We start from the raw sequence: 15149 nt of genomic DNA on the forward strand, positions 1-15149 counted from the left end.
CATATGTAACTGAATGGTAGTACTGACACCACTTTTCCTTATCTTCTATTTTTATGCATAAGGCCATTTTGCCTTGATAAGTGTTAGGTGGTTCCGTTGTAATATTAAGGTTAGCCTTGGGTTATGCTTAATTAATTTGAGTAACTTTGCCTAAACCTGAAGTTAAGCATTCAATAACAAAAAATTGTAACTGTGAAGGAAACAATTTAACATTTTATTGATAACTGAGAATATTTACTCACCTAAGACTTTTAAAACTACCATTTGTGTTTATTTCTTTGTCTGTTAGCTGATTGCCTGGATACCTTTTGTTCTTACCATGGAGTGTGTATTCATGGGGAATGCCATTGCAATCAAGGATGGGGTGGCACCAACTGTGAAATCCTGAAATCAATGTGTCCAGATCAGTGCTCTGGCCATGGGACCTACATTCAAGAGTCTGGAAGCTGCACATGTGATCCTAATTGGACAGGACCTGACTGCTCAACAGGTACAAAATTGTATACAATACCCTTCTTATTTTCTTATTATGAGGACCATGTTTCATCTCAGCTGTCAGTCACTTGCAAAGAGAATAATTCTAAATTAGTTGAGTGTTTGTTAATTGATTTAGTGACCTCTTACGGCTCTTTCACACGAGCGTTCCGTATGTCCGTTTTTCATCCCATCCGTTTGCGGATGAAAAACTGACATAATGTATCTCTATGTAAATACGGATGTCAGCGGATGATCATCCGCTGACATCCGTTTTTCGTCCGTTCCGTTCAGTTCAGTTTTTTGGAACGAAAGAGAACCCTATTTTTTCTTCCGTTCAAAAAACGGAACGGATGCAAAAACGGATGTCAGTGGTGTCATCCGCTGACATCCGTATTTACATAGACATACATTATGTCCGTTTTTCATCCGCAAACGGATGGGATGAAAAACAGACATACGGACCGGATGACACAAGTGTCATCCGTGTCCGTTTCAAAAAAGAAAAAAAGGACCTGATCGGGCAAAAAAACTGAACGCCCGTGTGAAAGAGCCCTAAGACATTCCTAGCAAAAAGCATAGTGATAAATAAGGTTGCATCACCTTGAAACGAGTGGTAGCACGGATAAGGTCCTTGTTTTATATTTTGCTTGCAGTTTCCATCAGTGTCAGTTTTATTAAATGGTAGAAAGTAACATAAAAAGAGATTATAAAAAAAAAAATGATAGAAAGTGCACATGAACACACCTTCACTCGGGGTTTAATGCAAGGAGCATTGTAGAATAGTCGGATTGCTCACCTATTTTGAAAGCATCTTTTTTTTCTACACTCATCCAAATGTCCTCAATCCCACTTCAAAGTCTGCTAGACCGCTTGTGCAAAGTCAGATTACCAGCAATTTATCTTGAGGAGACTGATCACCCTTTTCTGATCTTTGTGCACTTGGTGGCCAGTGTCCTTAATGTCCCATCTCAATGTCCCACTGTAGTTTCAGTTCAGGTGGTGCTGATGTTATCAAGTCAACGCTGCCAAAATTAGTGGAGGTAATAATTTAGAGCATGATACTGTATTATCCCACGCAGTTCTGCCTTTTTCTGTCCCCACTCTCTGAAATCAGCAATTAGAAAAGCTGCAACTATGTAACAGTAGTAAAAGGGGACTTTGGGCTCTCCTATCACTGCCTATACTGTAACTGCGAATGTGAGTAAGACAGGACTAACAGAGCATCAATTTGTAAGAATAGGTTGAGCGTCAAAGACATAAGAGTCAATGTACACAAAAACAAAAAAAGCCAAAAGAACAGCATCCTAGCAATCGGGGCAGTATTGTGCAGTCTAAACCACCAATTTTCTCACGACTATGGCGCAAACGAAGGATATAGGTGGGATGCTTAGCAAAAAAAAGGGGGGGGGCATGGCCTACCCTATCCATCCAGAGCCTACAGGTGCTCAACAATAAGAGAGTAAAGCACATAAAGACAGGCAGCAAAGAAAATTGAGAAAGAAGCGAGAGAGGGGAGAGCATTAATAACCTTTTTAAACCAAAGCAGAGCATGGAAAACATAAAAGACCATAATGTGGAATGACATAGATGGAAAGAAGGAATATTGAGGGTGTTGGGGGATGATACTGCAGATGGGCTTCAATTTCCCGTAGATACATTTTTTGCCTGGAGTTTGTGTCTTCTTGTTGGATTTCAGCCAACAATTGAGAAACACGTTAGGTCAGGGCTCAACAAACCCCAGGCGTCAGGTCACATTGGCGACTGGAATTAGCAGCCTGGCACCTGGGCTACATTGCAGCAGGTGTCTTGTCCCCATGCGGCCCCCGCCCATGGGTGCATGGACTAAGATGCCGCGCCGGCCGATAATTTAGGCCGTGGATTTGCGGCCTGCTGGAGCGAGATGCTTGCATCGGAGAACTGGCGCCCTCTTGCGGTGGCCGGGCTGTGACAAGCAGTCACTGATGGCACTGAGGGTTTATCCTGCCTGTTGAAGGTGTTGCGGGCTTATCTGGCGCCCTGTCCTTAATGGTGAGTGGACAGGGAATGTGGGGTAGCTGGTTGGAACAGCCTCAGTTCCATTTACACCCCCACAAAAATGGAAACAGTTTATTTTTTTTCATTAAAAATGTTTAATTATTTTTTATTCTCTCCCTGTCATGCCACAGCCACACAGCCGAAGGCCCCTTTGAAATGGGCTGTCCAATCAGGTCTGCCTGTCAGTTTTTCAGGCGGACCTGATTGGACCTTCCAGTCTTCTCTATGGAGCGGCGGATATCAGCGGACCAATGTCCGCTGACACCCGCTGATATCCGATCCTGTCTGACAAAAACAGACGGATGGTGGCTCTATTTTCCATTCGTCCGGCGATTCCAATGGCATTGAATGGAAATGGACAGGCGGTCCTTTTTCATCCAATTTCCCCATAGAGGTGAGCAAGACTTTGCCCATTTTCATTCTGCATAGCGGAGCAGACAGGACCAGTCATCCGCCTGCTCAGTGGGGATTAGCGGAGGTGCCTGTTTGAAAGGGGCCTAAGGTGGCATGCAATACTGGATCTCCTATCAATCCCACCTTGCTGCACTGTCCTTCCCTAGTGAGCCGCTGCCCATCACACCATCAAGCCAAGTACACACGGGCCAAATGCTGGGCAACTTCGGCTGGTTCAATAAAAACTGCCTGGCATTCGACCAGTGTGTATGGCAGCCGGTCCAGGCGGCAGGCGGGGACCATTCGGCATGCTGGAAAAAAAGCTGGCTCCTAACTTTTTTAGCTGGCTCCTAGATTCCAAGCAAATTTGTCAAGCCCTGCGTTAGGTCAATATTAGTTCTAAAGTATGTTGTTCCATCTATGCAATTGGAGTGCTGTAAACATTCTATGTATGTTGTAAAATTACTCAAAGTTTGTTGTTGGCCTCTTATACAAAAATCAGTAAAACACTGTACAGCCATGTACTCCAAAATTACCGATTCCCAACTAAATTAATTGTCTGTTCCCTTACACCATCATTACTCACAAAGGCAATAAGGACATTTGTCTGATAATTTCATAACAAATTCATTAATAGATAATGAATACAGCCCTGTGTTTTTGTAATATTTTCTTCATTCAGCTGCCAGACTGTTGCATTATAAATTTCATCCGAACTAATGGCATCTCAGGGAAGTATCACATATTCAAAATTCATTATAAAACTGTATACATATTTATAAACAATAGAAAACCTTAATTTTGTTTTATAATTCACCAGCTGTGAAGAAAGGAAGAGTAGAACCGCTATCAAAACTCTGGAAATAGCCTACAGCATGTAACATTATAAAAATGATGCAGTTTCCTGGATCCTATAGCATAAATTAATCCTGCAAATTGTATGCATCACATGATGCATCGGCAAATAGAGTTAGTCATTCAATAAGCCATGATGTCCTGAGTTATAACTGCCACTAGTCACCAAAAATGTGTATGCTAAGTTAAGACTGACAGTATGCAAACATTTAACTAGCCATAGGAAAAAAAATATATTTGCATGAACTGGAACTTATATTTATATTGTGTCACCTGAATAAAATGAAAAGTAATAAAATTCAATTTTACTGCAACTTTTTACATTTTATTCCTATATTCCAAAACTACTTATCCTTAGTTGGTTATCATGCAGATTTGAACTAAAGGTGCCCATAGACTTAAGAAAAAAGCCAGCTAATCTACGTGATAATAATGATAACAGCAGTCTCCATTTGCAGACTGCACAGAACACCCACTTAAAGAATCAAAAAAAAGGTGAAAACCGGCAAATCTAAGTGATAATTACATAAAATGACTCTTCTTCAAAGGAACTGTAGTGTAACGGAGGGTAGGCAGCTCTTACCATAATAAGCTCAGCATACTTACACATTATGGCAGCCTCATCTCTGTGTTTGCCCACCTCCAGTGCAGTTCTGCTATCCTCTGCCATGTCTACCAGGTTTAGTGTCCCTCCTCTTTGGTCATTGGGCAGCTAATGATGATAGAAGTCCTGTGCATGTGGGCTTAGGTTACATAGTTCCTGCACCAGCTCCACTTTGCAGAAGAGGCATGCAGAGTCATGTCTGTCAAAGAATTTTATTTCCCAGCATTTTTTTTTATTTCTAAATAGTAAGGTTTTTTGCTTTAATAACAAATATTGAAATAGCAATTGCTTATGCATTTCAGACAGTGGTATCTTAGTCATAGCTGATAGACATTAGGATAATGCTTTGAAAATAAAGTAATTTAACAAGGAAGAAAATGTTGCTTGGTGCCAGGACTGCCTACACACTCCTCCTATATTGCCCTAAACAGGCTATACCTATAATCACTTGGCCACAACAATATATATATATATATGTGTATGTATGTATGTATGTATGTATGTATGTATGTTGTGGGTTGCAATTGGTTTACTGGAATTATGGCTGAAGATATGTGCCATAATCCCAGTATCGTTTTTTGCAGCCGGTGGCTAACTTTCTCATGAAAGCTGTCTGAGCGGCTCATGAGTTGCTGAAATGCTTTACAAAGCAGGGGGTGCCCCCCTCCACCACTCACCAGTGTTTCTTCGGCTTTCCGGTTCGCCCAAGAAATGATCTAACAGTGTGGCTGTGTGCTCCCATAGAAGATCAAAAACCAGATGCTTTTTAGTCACCTCTATGGCCTTGGAGGGCTGGAGCAATGTCATGATGTCACTTCTGTTCCACCTGAGATTCTATTGGCCACTGCTTGCTAGAGCCGTCTCTCTCTCCCTCTCTCACCCATCCCCCCCTCTCTCTCTCTCCCATCCCCCCTCTCTCTCTCTCACCCATCCCCCCTCTCTCTTTCTCTCACCCACCCCCTCTCTCCCTCTCTCTCTGTCTCTCACACGCCCTCTCACCCACCCCCCGTTTCTCTCTCTCCCATCCCCCCTCTTTCTCTCACTCCTTCACTCTCTCTCTCTCACCCCCCTCTGTCTCTCTCTCATCCCTCCCTCTCTCTCTCACCCGCCTCTCTCTCTCTCATCCCCCCTATCTTCTCTCTCTTTGATTTCCCCCTCTCTCTTTCATCACCCCCTCCCTCTCTCTCCCTCCGTCCCTCACCCACCCCTCCCTCTCTCTCTCATTCCCCTCTCTCTCCCTCCCTCACCCACCCCCCTCTCTCTTTCTCATCCCCCTCTCTCTCCCGCCCTCACCCACCCCCTCTCTATCTCTCTCCCTCAACCACCCCCCTCTCTCTCTCCCACCACCTCTCACCCCCCCCCCCTCTCGTGAGATCTCAGGAGTTCATGCTGGGACTTGTAGTCCTTCAATTTTGGAGGGAGACACATCCATTAAAAAAGGAGTGGGGCAAATTTACAGAAGAGGAGGGGGGGCGCCCAACTCTTGCCTAGGGCAGCGCAAAACCAAAATACACCACTGGCTAATGCTGTAGGTAAATGTGTTACCTCCGGCCATTTTTGGGGGCTATCTATTTGTCTATGGCTTTTTGATTGCATTTGTATAACTAGATCATACTAATTAGCTCCTGGAGATCACATTGTGAAAAGACTGCATGTGACAGACCAATTCACAACATCCGTAGGCATCATCTATAAGGAAGTACAAAGATCACTAAGGGCTTGCAAAGTGCTCATATCCATAGAAACCATTCATATATTCTCATCTGTGCATCACTTCTATTAAGAGTGTGTGTGGAATACCTTACCCTCTACACCATTCTGCACCTTGCCTTTTGTTATAGGATAAACCCAGTGCTGTCATCTCCCAGCAGCATATAGCAGTGCACAGATCGCTAAGGATTTGCAATGTGTGGTATTTTTAGTGCAGCACATTAAAAGTATTCTTATCCATTTGAAATAAAAACTACCTTGACAGGTTCAGCTATAAGGACCCCTAAAATTAATAAACATTTCAGGGTTAAGCATAAGTCTTCCAGGCATGCGATATTAATTCCGCTGAGCTCTGAATATTGTTTGAAATGCATATACAGGCGGAAGCCAGTGACAGTAAACAAGGCTTGTGCCTACATTACCTACATGGATGTGAGCTTTTATAGCTGCCTTTATTGAGACAACTAATGCTGTCTTTAAAACAGATTGTATATTTTCTTTTTAAGCATAACCTTTGAGGAGCACATAATCTTAAAAGCAGGAGGTGACCTTCAGACTTCTGTAATCATGATGTAATAAATCTAAGCATAGTGAGAATTGGTTTGTTCTCCTGCTGGAGGGAAGAAAAACTTCCTTCTCAGTGTTTAGGTTGAAGATCAACACAGCTTTCCTCTATCTTCATAAGCAGTCATTCCATTAATTAGACCTTCAATTCCACTTGAATTAAATTAGCTCTAATTAATAAGTTCATTACAAAGATTGACGCATCGTGTTCAAAGCTTGTGTGCTAAAAGCTGATAAACACCTTCACCCTAATGAAAAATTGATTAGATGGAACAAAAAAAGGTACTGGTGAAATAAACCCCTCTATTTCCCACTGTCAAGTTGATATTTTCAAGCTTTGAAGTTAATCAAGCCATCACTGTTCTTTTAAAAAGTAACAGAATCTGCTGGAGACAGGAATGATTTGACAGAGAGAACTGAAAAGTCCAAATTGCTTTTTAGTTTTGGTCAGCTTCATAGGGGTGTGCAGCCTATTGCATTAGAGTGTGCACCCCAAATGTATTAAAATATGGACAGTGTTATTAGGGCAGTGGACTTGTCAGTAGGTCAGAGTTTGGTGTCAGTAGTTGTTAATTTTTATTCTTCTATTTAAAAAAAAAATGTTGTAGTAGCCCCATTGGGGGGATTTGGTGAAATATCAGCAAGGGGAATCTGCACCACACAGGGTGATTAGGGTGTGCCTGGGCACGCCTATGGTCATCTTACTACTAGTGTAAAAACTGGTTTTGGTAAATGTTGCATAGGAATAGAGACTATGCATCTTTCCTCATATGGTCAAAGGCAACAGCCAGGATGCTTTAGATGGCAGGTGGATATCAGTGGTATTTGAGTTTGTGGATTCTTATGTTTGTTGCACTTCAGGGTGCATGTAGGCCCATCCCAGACTAGGCAGGTATCTCTAATTTCATTGCACCATGTTTTCTATTATTAGCAAAAATGAAGGCATTGTGCTTACAATATATGTCATAAACGGCAGTTATAGCCAGTGTCCCATAACAAATTTACTTGCTTTTAACTATACTAAGCAGCTAAAAAGTGTTACAGGTGTGTTCATTAAATGTTCCTCTATACCAGGGACCCTCAAACTACGGCCCTCCAGATGTTGCGGAACTACACGTCCCATGAGGCATTGTAAAACTCTGACATTCACAGACAGGACTAGGCATGATGGGAATTGTAGTTCCTGTACAACTGGAGGGCCATAGTTTGAAGACCCCTGCTCTATACCATACTTATGTCAGACAAGTTGGTTATTTAAGTTCTCTTTAAGATCTAAGATAATGGTGCAAAAGCAGGGGCATTTCAAAAGACCTTGGGCACTCCTGGGCACACCAAGGAGAAAAATAATGTGGCTCGCTATGTGCACCGTGTTGAACAGCGGGTGTGGCCACGTTGGGAGAGCACAAAATCTGAGCATGCTTGCTCTATGCAAAGCACATACTGTATGTGTCAATTACAGTTGTGTTCAAAATTATTCAACCCCCACTGAAATTGATTGTTTTGGCCAGTTTGACATTGATTTTGATCATTCAGTCATCCTGCTTACAATTAAATCAAAGAGGCACGTGTAGGTCAGACAAATATAACATAACGTTTATAATGAAATAACCACAAATGTCTTTTCTGTGCTCACATCATTATCAGTTTTAACTTATAACTTAATAACTTGTAACTTATAGCCAGAAAATATGCTGCAGGCAAGACACATATACACCTCAATACAATCTTTTTTAAAGTGTATATCCAGCCAAAACGTTGTTTTTAGTCTTGGATGGTGTGGGGCAGGTGTTATATGTTGTACACACCTGATTGCCACATCCCCAGAATGAAGAAGTCATAAAATCTTAGCGACATTGTCACCTTGCCCATAAAAAGTTTCCCTGCCAAACCCCTCACTGCTCTTTTCTCCTTCACAGTTGTCCACAATACCGAACATGTCTGGGTGTGAAGCCAAATCTGACCTCCTTTCCTGTGATGGTGCACAGGTCAAGCATCTAATCACTAGTTCTAATCACTGTCACGTGACCGAGGGAGTGACATCACTACTCCCTCTGGTTCATTGAAACCAATGATTTTATTTCCAGCTGTGGAGGAAGAGGAAGCAATGAGGGATTGCTGGTAGGATGTGTATAAGGGGGTTTAGCACATAGCACAGAGTGCTAATATTAAGGCAGAAAGCTCCCAACTTCTTTTCTCACATACCCACCCCAAGTAGGATACACCAGTAGAAACTCCCACTAATCCACAAGCTAAAATCCTTCTTCCTCAAGTGAATATGTCCCCTCATCTCAAACAAAATTCCTCCCTTTCCTTTCTTCAAAGCAGAAATCCTCCCCCTTATGCCAACAATATCCAGTCAACCACTCACATCTGCATCCTTTATCACCCACTGGTCAACTTCTAATCTCTTTTTTTAGTGCCAACCTTTACACCCCCCCCCGTTACCTCTGCACCCTTTGTCTACTGTTCATCACAGTACTCCCTCATCCACCTCTTACCTCTGCACCCCCTTGTCCACCTCTGTACTCCCTGTCCACTGCTGATTTCTGCAGATCCTTGTTCATCAGTTACCTCTGCACCCTTCACTCACTACTCCCTTCTGCACGCCTCGCCTACTACTGATAACCTCTAAACCTCACATTCACCCCTGCTCACTTACCTGCTCACACCCCTCTTCCATGATCACTCAAATCTGTATTTCCTATTTACCTTCAACTATGTAGTGCAAGGGCCTGCCTGATTGCATACACTTTGAAAGTGTTTAGGTTTTACCCCATAGTATATGGTTTTGGTAAATCTAATTGACAATTGTACAACAAGATTGTATATTGTATGGCCAGTCTCAAGAGGTAAAGGCTGTTCTCTTTAGTATTTTGCCTACATCATCCCAATGTGTCCTTTGTGCATTAAAGACTAGTAAAATGCAAATGAAAAGAAGGTGACTGTAGGTGTGCTCTGCACATGGACCTCCATGCCTGTGATTTTCAAAGTGCAGCTTTAAAGTCTCAATTCCTAAATGCTTTTAGCTGCTGCATCATTGCCAATCAAAGTGTTATTGGTTTATAGATGCTACCTTACATGGTGCACATTGCTGAGTGGGGGCTTTAATTTACTTATCGAAGCTTATTTTTTATTTTACCTCGCTGTATCTGTATTGACTCATTTCTTAAATTTATGCAGGTATATTTTAAATTGTCAGTCTGGCATTCAGTGTATGTATTAAAGGTGACAGGTCTATGACAGAAATGGGTTGACGAATAAAGTGCAGTTTAGTATAGATTCTAGAAAGCATGATGGTGCAAAATTCAGTCTATATGCTTTATTAGCCAACTTCCACAGAACTGCAGTTCCAGTGATACAGATGAAAAGAGATTTCCCCCCTATATTGTATATGCTCTTGTTTCAAATAACAGGAACACCAATGATATTTATTCTAGACATTCTCAAAAAAACAGCAGAAAAATGTTTAAGTTACTCGTGCACAGGCTGATCCTGACACTCTGCACATTTGATGATTGCCTGAATAAATATCCAGCTGAGTTATAAGCACAAGCAGCTACAGTTACATCAGATGATTGTCACCCAATTCTGCCAGTTTTAACTGGACATTGTTTGCAATCTCTATAGTTGACATGCCATCAGACCTTCAAATACATTCTTGGCCAATTGATGCTGGAGGAGCATAGAATATTTTCTGTTCTTTGCTGACAGACTCTTGTTCCTTTGAGAGAGAAATGTCTCCGGATTCCTGCTGAGCACAATGGCAGCACATATTGGAAGACATTTATGTGCTTCTTGTGTTAAAGACAGATCATTCTAAAGCAAACCTGTGACCAAGCAAGTGAAATAGATATCACTGCCCCAATCGTCTTTAAGTACTAGCAGTACCTAAAAGGCAATGGTGTCACATGCAAAAGACACTCCTTATAAGATTTTTAAATGCTGGAACCTGGGCAGGTCCCTAATGAATGGAAAGGACTTACTGGAGGCAACACCACTAGAGAGAAGGTGACTGTCACAACCAAAGCTCTTTTTCCTAAACTGTTGGGGTTCACCATTTAAAAAAAATGCCTGAAATATTAAAGCTCAAAACTTTATGAGAATGATGTTTTATTAATTCATCTAAAGGAGAGAAACCCCCACCCTTTCCCCAGTTGGGGAACAAGGTAGGAGAATAAAGGGGGGGGGGGGGGTTTATGGTGCCTTGCATAAATAATAGTATAATCCACAAATATAAAAACCAGGATAATTTATTAGTATATCAAAGATATTAAAATCATCAAAAAGGCAGCAATAGCACAGTTTTCTATACAGATAATGTATCCGACTACGTGGAGTCAGATAGATACAATGTAGGTAATTCAGAATCATCATTAGATCCTGAATTACCCACATTGTATCTATCTGACTCTGTGTAGTCAGATACATTATCTGTATAGAAAATTGTGCTATTGCTACCTTTTTGATGATTTTAATATATTTGATATACTAATAAATTATCCTGGTTTTTATATTTGTGGATTATACTATTTTTTATTCAAGGCATCATAAAATCCCCCCTTTTTTTCTTACCTTGTTCCCCAATTGGGGAAAGGGTGGGGGTTTCTCTCCTTTAGTTTAATTTGGGGATAGTGCCGTGGATTGAATTGGATATTAATTTTCTCGATATAGAATCCCCCCCCCCCCCCCCCCACACACCTTTTTCTTTTTATTAATTCATCAATTAAGAAATGTATTTTACCTAATTACCTCACGTGTAAATATTCTTTAGAATTGGGAAATAGACGTAGTTAAAGTAGTGTAATCCCTATAGATGATTTTGCCTATATTATCCTTTAAAACTTGAAGAAAATTGTATGATTATTTTCAGTGAAACACAAGTTTATACTGATAATCTCCAAGGTCTTCCATTCCCCAGGACAATTGTGATGACACATAAACCCTCTCTGGAGAACAAAACAGAGAGAGCATTTTTATCTGAAACAAAGGCAATTGTTATTTATATGCTTTTTTAAAGGCTGATGGGAAATATAATTCACTAGCAAAATGCAAACATACACTGTTAAGGAATTAAGACACAACTACCTACCAGTAGATATTTTAATTTTAGGTGAACCAGCGCTTTGCTGATGCAGAGCAAAGTAACAGATTCACTTTAAAGCTGACACCCACATCATCTAATACTCAATTTTCCTTCTTTCCCTGAAGGGAGGAGAATAGCCCAGTAGTTCCAGATATGGGGATCGCATAACCCACACTCCTTGCTCCCACTTGAATGTCCTTTTTCTTGGCAGTTGGTCCCATCACTGTCACATCGGGGACGATCTCATATAAGCTCAGACTAAGATTGGTTTTAGCTGACATAGGGCTGTTTTTCCTTGCTTCTGGCATGAAGCAGAGTTTGGTAGGGAAGGAAAGTGAGTATAGGCTTCTGCATAGGCTGGCTTTAATATGAACCTGTTGCTTTGCCCTGCACAGACCCTGTTCATTTGAAATGCAAATTTGGGAGGGGGTGATCACACAGACTTTTGCAAAGTGAGAGCATTTCTAGAATGAATTAGGCAGTGTAGGTACCAATTACCATACACAAATGAGCTTGACAGGCAAATATTTCTAAAAAGAATTATGTGTGTGAAGACATCTACCCATCCTCTATAGTGTCAATACCTGTTACTGTTTCTTATGCAAATTGTATGTTGAAAATAATAAGTATACAAATTTTCACCTGTTGAATTGATAGCAGGATCTGGCATATTTTTATGACAACATGTAGATAATATCCAAAAAATTGAAGACTTGTATGTATTGAATATGAAGATATCTGAAAAGCAAGCAAATATCCTTTACATTAAACTCCCAGACTAGATCTCCAACCTAGTTTCTCAAGCTATTACACAAGAGACTAGTGATAGCAGATTCATTGGCTGTACCCAAAACGTAAGCATTTGTTTTAGGTGGACTAACAATTTAAGTCCACTTGTCTGGTAACTACGATGAAAAAAAAAAAATCTTGCTTTTATAAGATGTAATCTATGTGTCCATAATATCACTGTATGTGATACATATAGCCTATTAGGGAAATAGATTTTTTTTGATCCTCTAGACATCTATTGTCTATTGTATATGCCAGAATTGCATTAAAGCGTTTGTTGCCCTAAAAAAAAAAAAAAATTGATCCGGTTTACTTAAAACATGTTATACAGCACAGTGCTTGTGCTGTGTCTTTTGGATCCTTGTATCACCTTAAAAACCTGGCTGATCCTGCCTGGTCCTGCCCTCCTTCTGTAAACCGACCACGGTATATCATGGGTTCTGAGCCCTGACACCGTGGTCAGTTCACATGCCTCCGTCATCCGTTGCTCTCTGTCCTTCTCTGTTCTCCCCTCCCTGCCTGTCTGCTTGTGTCAGTGCCTGCCCCTCCCCTTCTGCTGCTCTCATTATTAATATAAAGTCATCCTATCCCCTCTGTAATAACAATAAGTGCCCGTGTGTCTGTGTTATAGAAAAGATATGGCGATCTGTACCTATATCAGAGCGGCTCCCGGCGGACACATGACCGCTCGGCTCTCTCTCTCCTCTCTTCCCCTCCTCCCTGGCTGGAGAGGAGAGAGCTGAGGAGTCAGCTGAGCACTGGGAGATGCTCTGATATAGGTACAGATTGGCATATTTTTTCTATAACACAGACACAGGGGCGCTTATTGTTATATTACAGAGGGAAAGGGATGATTTTATATCAGTGGCTTAACAACCACTACTTTTACTTCAAAGAAAAAAATGGCAAAAAGCTTGTCATATTGTAACCAGCAAGAATGGTGCATATGTAAGGGCAATCATAGAGAGTGCATTAACCAGCCAGCAAAAATGACCCTATTAAAGCCTCTTTCTAATGACTGATTACATAAAAAAAAGGTGCCCTGGATGCATACATTTGCAAAACACATGGAAACCAGTCACCACTTACAAGGTAAGATACCAAAATTGATTGAGATTTAGGATGTGAATAATTGTTATGTCTGCTAGGTATGCGCTACCTGGGATATCAGGACAAATGCAAGCTTCACAGTGTGTAATCCTGCACACAGACAATATTGCAGAGAACTGCAGAGAGTAGAACAGCCCCAGAGCAGATAAAAGGAATTCAGTTTTTGTACAGTATAACTTATCATATGTCATACTTAATGAGAATTTGAACTGGTTCTGTCTGTATATATTATTTTAAGTGAGTCTTTTGTGACTTGGAAAATAGAGGTTTACCTTGGAGTGAGAGGTTAATCCACACATGTCACAATATAGCACAATAATGATACGGAAGCCCGTTAAATTCATCTGTGATCTATAATTATATAAGTATGGTTTTCCTGAACTTTAACTTTGCAAGCCTGTTATTGCTATAAATCACTTGAAGGCAAAATCTCTATTCAAGAGTGGGTTAAGGGCTTACCTGCAATACAAATTATCTGAAGTGTGTAGTCCCATGTGGAACCAGTAGATCTAACTTACCACAGGGCTGGGGAGTGAATAATGGGTAATTCAAAGTTTTTTTTTTTTCTATATCCAGCAGATACATTGCTTTCCCTTTCTACTCTTTCTTATTTATATAAATATACACAAGTATATACCCATTTTCTAAATTTGACTGTGGGCATTACAAGACCATTGTAGACATATTACTCTAAAAAAAAAAGGTGACCTCCATGTTATGGTGGGTTTGTTTATTTGGGGAATTATTGAAATCAAACCACTGCTACATTATGTCTAACCTACCCAAATTGCTAACATTTATATTTACTTTGTGTAGAAATCTGTCCAGTTGACTGTGGCTCTCATGGCGTCTGCATGGGTGGATCATGTCGGTGTGAAGAAGGGTGGACAGGACCTTCTTGCAACCAGAGAGCATGTCACCCTCGTTGCTTGGAACATGGTACCTGCAAAGATGGCAAGTGTGAATGTAACCAGGGCTGGAATGGAGAGCACTGCACAATTGGTAAGTAGCAAACCTACTCAGGATATTTCCATTGTCATCTCAGTCATGCATTAATGATCACCTTCTACAACCTTAATCTTGTGAGAAGACCTAACCATTTGTGTAAAAGCAATGGGCCTTTCCCCGTAACTCTTAATTCTCTTTGTCAGCTTCCTAATCATGCATGTACAATGACATTTAGAATATTTTACTAAATAAATGCTAGTTTCAACACATGAGAGTATGATGTTTTATACAGTCATATTTTTTTTATTATAAGGTTTATAGAATTAAAAGTACCTTTGTCCTACTTACTGCTTCTGTAGTAAGAGGCTTTAGATGTTGTACTATACAACGCAGAGCACCAAGTACAGTATTTTGAAAAAAAATTGGAGGCATACAGCAATAATAATGGTAAGAGGGGTAGTTTGTATATAACTTATATTTATACTAGTAAAAGCTTTTAATCTTTCCTCTTGAGTTTTAGATGCTGTGTATGTAAAAATTTAAACCCTTCTTTTTTACAATACAAAATGATTTACGACACAA

At 40.6% G+C, this 15149-nt stretch overlaps 1 protein-coding gene across 25 annotated transcripts in view; it reads left to right on the forward strand.

Annotated features, from left to right (window-relative positions):
- The window catches only part of TENM3 (teneurin transmembrane protein 3), a 1577510-nt gene that overhangs the window by 1342351 nt on the left and 220010 nt on the right, over nt 1–15149 (forward strand). For all 25 annotated transcript variants that reach the window (XM_082244015.1, XM_082244035.1, XM_082244033.1 and 22 more), the window contains 2 exons: nt 290–490; nt 14436–14621. In XM_082244015.1, coding sequence (XP_082100141.1) covers nt 290–490; nt 14436–14621 — 387 coding nt within the window. The remainder of the gene's footprint in view (nt 1–289; nt 491–14435; nt 14622–15149) is intronic.

The sequence above is a fragment of the Pelophylax lessonae genome (assembly GCF_965119305.1).
Source record: "Pelophylax lessonae genome assembly, chromosome: 1".
Lineage (NCBI taxonomy): Eukaryota > Metazoa > Chordata > Amphibia > Anura > Ranidae > Pelophylax > Pelophylax lessonae.